The 7977-nt window shown below is 53.9% G+C and overlaps 1 protein-coding gene across 1 annotated transcript; it reads right to left on the reverse strand.

The window, feature by feature from the left end:
• Window positions 1–456: 456 nt before the first annotated feature.
• LOC133361935 (glycine-rich protein 1-like) lies at window positions 457–7744 on the reverse strand. The gene is made up of 4 exons (XM_061580909.1): window positions 7621–7744; window positions 5096–5274; window positions 2796–3204; window positions 457–575 (listed from the first exon to the last, which is right to left on the reverse strand). The coding sequence occupies exons 1-4, from the start codon at window positions 7742–7744 to the stop codon at window positions 457–459; spliced, it is 831 nt and encodes a 276-aa protein (XP_061436893.1).
• Between the last annotated feature and the right edge of the window lie 233 nt (window positions 7745–7977).

A 7977-nucleotide genomic window follows, 5' to 3' on the forward strand; every position in this document is an offset into this window, starting at 1 on the left:
GTCTGTGTCTGTGTGTGTCTACGTGTGTCTGTGTCTACGTGTGTCTATGTGTGTCTGTGTCTACGTGTGTCTACGTGTGTCTGTGTGTCTACGTGTGTCTGTGTGTCTACGTGTGTCTACGTGTGTCTGTGTCTACGTGTGTCTGTGTCTACCTGTGTCTGTGTGTCTACGTGTGTCTGTGTCTACGTGTGTCTATGTGTGTCTACGTGTGTCTGTGTCTACGTGTGTCTACATGTGTCTACGTGTGTCTGTGTCTACATGTGTCTACGTGTGTCTGTGTCTACGTGTGTCTGTGTCTCCGTGTGTCTGTGTCTACGTGTGTCTACGTGTGTCTACGTGTGTCTGTGTCTACGTGTGTCTGTGTCTACGTGTGTCTACGTGTGTCTGTGTGTCTACGTGTGTCTGTGTCTACGTGTGTCTATGTGTGTCTGTGTCTGTGTGTCTGTGTCTGTGTGTCTACCGCGTGTGCCGTGAGCACCGCGGCGCTAGTTGGAGGCGGCGTCTCTGTGGCGAAGCTGCTCTTCGGGGCGGCTCCTGCGGCTGCGCTTGCTGGGGGGCTCCTCCTGGCTGCAGCCCTGGGGAGGGACAGGGGGGGGGGGCACGCACGACGATCAGTGAGAGAACCACAGACTCACCACAGAGACCCACAAACTCACCACACAGAGACCCACAGACTCACCACACAGAGACCCATAGACTCACCACACAGAGACCCACAGACTCACCACACAGAGACCCACAGACTCACCACACAGAGACGCACAGACTCACCACACAGAGACCCACAGACTCACCACACAGAGACCCATAGACTCATCACACAGAGACCCACAGACTCACCACACAGAGACCCACAGACTCACCACACAGAGACGCACAGACTCACCACACAGAGACCCATAGACTCACCACACAGAGACCCACAGACTCACCACACAGAGACCCACAGACTCACCACACAGAGACGCACAGACTCACCACAGAGACCCATAGACTCACCACACAGAGACGCACAGACACACCACACAGAGACGCACAGACTCACCACACAGAGACCCATAGACTCACCACACAGAGACCCACAGACTCACCACACAGAGACCCACAGACTCACCACACAGAGACCCACAGACTCGCCGCACAGAGACCCACAGACTCGCCACACAGAGACGCACAGACTCACCACACAGAGACCCATAGACTCACCACACAGAGACCCACAGACTCACCACACAGAGACCCACAGACTCACCACACAGAGACCCACAGACTCGCCGCACAGAGACCCACAGACTCGCCACACAGAGACCCACAGACTCACCACACAGAGACCCATAGACTCATCACACAGAGACCCACAGACTCACCACATAGAGACCCACAGACTCACCACAGAGACCCACAGACTCGCCACACAGAGACCCACAGACTCGCCACACAGAGACCCATAGACTCACCACACAGAGACCCACAGACTCACCACACAGAGACCCACAGACTCACCACACAGAGACCCACAGACTCACCACACAGAGACCCACAGACTCACCAAACAGAGACCCACAGACTCACCACAGAGACCCACAGACTCGCCACACAGAGACCCATAGACTCACCACACAGAGACCCACAGACTCACCACACAGAGACCCACAGACTCACCACACAGAGACGCACAGACTCACCACACAGAGACCCACAGACTCGCCACACAGAGACCCACAGACTCACCACACAGAGACCCATAGACTCACCACACAGAGACCCACAGACTCACCACACAGAGACCCACAGACTCACCACACAGAGACGCACATACTCACCACACAGAGACGCACAGACTCACCACACAGAGACCCATAGACTCACCACACAGAGACCCATAGACTCATCACACAGAGACCCACAGACTCGCCACACAGAGACTCACAAACTCATCACACAGAAACCCACAGACTCACCACACAGAGACCCACACAGAGACCCATAGACTCACCACACAGAGACGCACAGACTCCATCACACAGAGACCCACAGACTAACCAAACAGCGACCCACAGACTCACCACACAGAGACCCACAAACTCACCACAGAGACACACACGTACACACAAACACACATCCACATGCGCGTACACACACACGCACACACGCACGCACCACGCATGGGGACGGTGCGCTCACCAGCTCAGCCGGCAGTGGAGTGAACTTCCCACTGCTGCTGCCTCTGCTGCTGCTACTGCTGCTGCCGCTGCTGCCGCCGCTGCTGCCGCTGCTGATGGCGCTGCTGATGATGCTGCTGTTGATGCTGCTACTGCCGCTGCTGCTGCCGCTGCTGCTGCCGCTGCCGCTGCCGCTGCCGCTGCCGCTGCCGCTGCCGATGGCGCTGCTGATGATGCTGCTGTTGATGCTGCTATTGCCGCTGCTGCTGCCGCTGCCGCTGCCGCTGCCGCTGCTGCTACTGCTGCTGCTGCCGCTGCTGCTGCCGCTGCTGATGGCGCTGTTGATGATGCTGCTGTTGATGCTGCTACTGCCGCTGGTGCTGCCGCTGCTGCTGCCGCTGCCGCTGCTGATGGCACTGCTGATGGCACTGCCGCTGCTGCTGCTGCCGCTGCTGATGCCGCTGCTGCTGCTGCCACTGCTGATGGCACTGCTGATGGCACTGCTGATGGCACTGCTGCTGCTGCTGCCGCTGCTGCTGCTGCTGCTACTGCTGCTGCCGCTGCCGCTGCCGCTGCCGCTGCTGATGCCGCTGCTGCTGCCGCTGCTGCTGTTGTTGTTGCTGCTGCTGCTGCCGCTGCCGCTGCTGTTGGCGCAGGTCGCGGTGCCGGCATAGAGCCGGGGCGCTAGCGGCGACACCGCCGCCGAGGGGCACAGCCGCGCCACCACGGCGCTCACGTTGTCGGCCGGGCGGCCGAGCCGGTGCCAGCGAGACAGCGCCTCGGCCACCAGCAGCTGTGCCGGCGTGAGGCCTCCAGCACCGCTGATGCTGCTGCTAGCACCACCACCACTGCTAGCACCACCACTGCTAGCACCACCACTGCTAGCACCACCACTGCTAGCACCACCAACGCTAGCACCACCACCACTGCTAGCACCACCACTGCTGGCACCACCACTGCTAGCACCACCACTGCTAGCACCACCACCGCTAGCACCACCACCGCTAGCACCACCACCGCTGCTGGCACCACCACCGCTGGCCTGCAGGACGAGACGTGTGTGTGTGTGTATACGTGAGTGTATGTGTACGTGAGAGTGTGTGTGTGTACGTGAGTGTGTGTGTGTGTACGTGAGTGTGTGTGTATACGTGAGTGTGTGTGTGTACGTGAGTGTGTGTGTGTACGTGAGTGTGTGTGTATACGTGAGTGTGTGTGTGTACGTGAGTGTGTGTGTGTGTACGTGAGTGTGTGTGTGTACGTGAGTGTGTGTGTGTACGTGAGTGTGTGTGTGTACGTGAGTGTGTGTGTGTGTACGTGAGTGTGTGTGTGTACGTGAGTGTGTGTGTGTACGTGAGTGTGTGTGTGTACGTGAGTGTGTGTGTGTACGTGAGTGTGTGTGTGTGTGTACGTGAGTGTGTGTGTGTACGTGACTATAGCGTGTGTGCATATAGACGTGTGTGTATGTAGATGTGTGTATGTAGATGTGTGTGTGTGTAGATGTGTGTGTATGTTGATGTGTGTATGTCGATGTATATTGATGTGTGTGTGTAGATGTGTGTGTGTATGTTGATGTGTGTGTGTAGATGTGTGTGTGTGTAGATGTGTGTGTGTATGTTGATGTGTGTGTGTAGATGTGTGTGTGTAGATGTGTGTGTGTGTAGATGTGTGTGTGTATGATGATGTGTGTGTGTAGACGTGTGTGTGTGTGTGTGTATGTAGACGTGTGTATGTTGATGTATGTATACGTGTGTGTGTGTGTATGTAGATGTGTGTATAGAGTATGTAGATGTGTGTGTGTATGTAGACGTGTGTGTGTATGTTGATGTGTGTATACGTGTGTGTGTGTATGTAGATGTGTGTGTGTATAGTGTATGTATACGTGTGTGTGTATGTAGATGTGTGTGTGTAGATGTGTGTGTGTATGTTGATGTGTGTGTGTAGACGTGTGTGTGTGTGTATGTAGACGTGTGTATGTTGATGTGTGTATGTTGATGTGTGTATACGTGTGTGTGTGTATGTAGATGTGTGTGTGTATAGAGTATGTAGATGTGTGTGTGTATGTAGACGTGTGTGTGTATATTGATGTGTGTGTGTAGATGTGTGTGTGTATAGTGTATGTAGATGTGTGTGTGTGTATGTAGATGTGTGTATGTAGATGTGTGTATGTAGACGTGTGTGTGTGTATGTTGATGTGTGTATACGTGTGTGTGTGTATGTAGATGTGTGTGTGTATAGTGTATGTATACGTGTGTGTGTATGTAGATGTGTGTGTGTAGATGTGTGTGTGTATGTTGATGTGTGTGTGTAGACGTGTGTGTGTGTGTATGTAGACGTGTGTATGTTGATGTGTGTATGTTGATGTGTGTATACGTGTGTGTGTGTATGTAGATGTGTGTGTATAGAGTATGTAGATGTGTGTGCGTATGTAGACGTGTGTGTGTATATTGATGTGTGTGTGTAGATGTGTGTGTGTATAGTGTATGTAGATGTGTGTGTGTGTATGTAGATGTGTGTATGTAGATGTGTGTATGTAGACGTGTGTGTGTGTATGTTGATGTGTGTATACGTGTGTGTGTGTATGTAGATGTGTGTGTGTATAGTGTATGTAGATGTGTGTGTGTAGACGTGTGTGTGTATGTTGATGTGTGTATACGTGTGTGTGTGTATGTAGATGTGTGTGTATAGTGTATGTATACGTGTGTGTGTGTGTATGTAGATGTGTGTATGTAGACGTGTGTGTGTGTCGACGTGTGTGTGTGTAGACGTGTGTGTGTATGTTGATGTATGTATACGTGTGTGTGTATGTAGATGTGTGTGTATAGTATGTGTAGACGTGTGTGTGTATAGTGTATGTAGACGTGTGTGTGTAGACGTAGGTGTGTGTATAGTGTATGTAGACGTGTGTGTGTAGACGTGTGTATGTGTGTGTCGACCTGCTCGTCAGCTCGTTGGCAGAGCCGCACGGCCTCCGTGGGCATTAAGACGTCCCAGACGCCGTCGGTGGCCAGCACGAGGTGGCGGTGGCGCTGCGGCTCCAGCCGGTAGGCGCTCACGTCCGGCTCGGGGGACACCACGAACTGGCACCTCGCTGCCTCGTAGCTCCAGAGGTCCCCTGTGCACACACACACGTGTACGCACACACACACATGTACACACACACATGTACACACACACGTGTACACACACACATGTACACACACCACAAACTGGCGCCTCGCAGCCTCGTAGCTCCAGAGGCCCCTGTGGGATATCGCCAACACACACACATGTACACACACACACACATGTACACACACACACACATGTACACACACACACGTAAACATTTAGGCTGGCCTGCCTACGATCCATCTTGGGTTTAACAAGGCTGGATTGTGTTAGAAGCTCACAAATCCTTGAAAGATCTGGGCAAAGTCCCATCGGTGAGCTCCTCCGGCAGGCAAGGCTGCGTTGGGCTAGAGAAGAGATGAAGTGATGTGGTACAGGAGGACGTGGAGCTGAGTGGACTTGCCGATGACCGGTACCAGCGGTGTCAAGATCGGCCTCTGTGGAACAGGCTCGAGAAGGACGCTACTGGGCAGTTGGAGGCAGTCGCCCTCCAACAACAACGGAGGACGGAGGAGCGACGCGCACAACAACGAGCGGAGCGCCGGGTGGCTAAAGCACAGCAAGTTGGTTCAGTAGGGGGCACAGGTGGTGCATCAGCCAGTCATCTCGGTCATCTCGGTCAGTCGACCCGTGGCACCTGGGTCTGTCCCGTGACCTCCTGCCAGCGGGCGTTCGACACTTCACGTGGCCTCAAGGTGCACTTGGCCTGGCACAAGCGTCGTGGTGACGTCACCGCCACTTAGTGGCGAATGGCGGTTGTTGTTGTTGTTGTGTGTGTAGGTGTGTGTGTAGGTGTGTGTGTAGGTATGTGTAGGTGTGTGTGTGTAAGTGTGTGTAGGTGTAGGTGTGTGTGTAAGTGTGTCTGTAGGTGTGTGTGTAGGTGTGTGTGTGTAGGTGTGTGTGTGTAAGTGTGTAGGTGTGTAGGTGTAAGTGTGTGTGTGTGTGTAGGTGTGTGTGTGTAGGTGGGGAGCGGTAGTGTAGCGGTTAGCGCGCTGCGCTATGAACTTGGCGACCCGGGTTCGATTCCCGCTCACGGTTAACACCAGTGACGATTATCTGAACCGGTCCTGGGCCTCCCCTAGGTCGACTCAGCCTTAAATGAGTACCTGGTGCGGTGTGTAAACATCGCCACTAGGGAGACAAGGCGGTCGGGCGTGGTGCTGGCCACCCACCCCCTCGTGTACCGTTCCGGCCTTCATAGGTGCTCGCTAACAGCACTTGCCCCTACAGTCTGTTCAGGCTATACGGGGAATCTTTGTCTTTTGTGTAGGTGTGTGTGTGTAGGTGTGTGTGTAGGTGTAAGTAGGTGTAGGTGTGTAGGTGTAAGTGTGTGTGTGTGTAGGTGTGTTTAGGTGTGTGTGTAAGTGTGTGTGTGTAGGTGTGTGTGTGTAGGTGTGTGTGTGTAAGTGTGTGTAGGTGTGTGTGTGTAAGTGTGTGTGTGTAGGTGTAGGTGTGTGTGTAGGTGTGTGTGTAAGTGTGTAGGTGTGTGTAGGTGTGTAAGTGTATAAGTGTGTAAGTGTATAAGTGTGTAGGTGTGTGTAGGTGTGTAAGTGTATAAGTGTGTGTGTGTAAGTGTGTGTAGGTGTGTGTGGTAAGTGTGTGTGTGTAGGTGTAGGTGTGTGTGTAGGTGTGTGTGTAAGTGTGTAGGTGTGTGTAGGTGTGTGTGTGTAGGTGTGTGTGTAGGTGTGTGTGTAGGTGTGTGTGTGTAGGTGTGTGTGTGTAGGTGTGTGTGTGTAAGTGTGTAGGTGTAAGTGTGTGTGTGTGTAGGTGTGTGTAGGTGTGTGTGTGTAGGTGTGTGTGTAGGTGTGTGTGTAAGTGTGTGTGTGTGTAGGTGTGTGTGTGTAGGTGTGTATGTAAGTGTGTGTGTGTAGGTGTGTGTAGGTGTGTAGGTGTGTGTGTGTGTAAGTGTGTAGGTGTGTGTGTGTGTAGGTGTGTGTGTGTAGGTGTGTATGTAAGTGTGTGTGTGTAGGTGTGTGTAGGTGTGTAGGTGTGTGTGTGTGTAAGTGTGTAGGTGTGTGTGTGTGTAGGTGTGTGTGTGTGTGGGGAGCGGTAGTGTAGCGGTTAGCGCGCTGCGCTATGAACCTGGCGACCCGGGTTCGATTCCCGCTCACGGCTAACACCAGTGACGATTATCTGAACCGGTCCTGGGCCTCCCCTAGGTCGACTCAGCCTTAAATGAGTACCTGGTGCGGTGTGTAAACATCGCCACTAGGGAGACAAAGGCGGTCGGGCGTGGTGCTGGCCACCCACCCCCTCGTGTACCGTTCCGGTCTTCATAGGTGCTCGCTAACAGCACTTGCCCCTACAGTCTGTTCAGGCTATACGGGGGATCTTTTGTGTGTGTGAGTACCGAGGGAGCGTGACACGGCCAGGCATGGGATGTACTCCGTGTTGGCGCTCTGCTGCTCAGCGCCGCCGTGAGCCACTCGCCTCCTCCTCCAGGCCACACGGCAAGGCCCCCCTGGCTTACTCATCACCCTGGCGGGCAGACACACAAAGACAAAGATCCCCCGTGTAGCCTTAACAGACTGTAGGGGCAAGTGCTGTTAGCGAGCACCTATGAAGGCCGGAACGGCACACGAGGGGGTGGGTGGCCAGCACCACGCCTGGCCGCCTTTGTCTCCCTAGTGGCGATGTTTACACACCGCACCGGGTAGTTGTTGAGGCTGGGTCGACCTAGGGGAGGCCCTGGACACGGTTCAGATAA

This window comes from Lethenteron reissneri, unplaced genomic scaffold (assembly GCF_015708825.2).
Source record: "Lethenteron reissneri isolate LAM-NWPU_2019-01 unplaced genomic scaffold, ASM1570882v1 scaffold_1297, whole genome shotgun sequence".
Lineage (NCBI taxonomy): Eukaryota > Metazoa > Chordata > Hyperoartia > Petromyzontiformes > Petromyzontidae > Lethenteron > Lethenteron reissneri.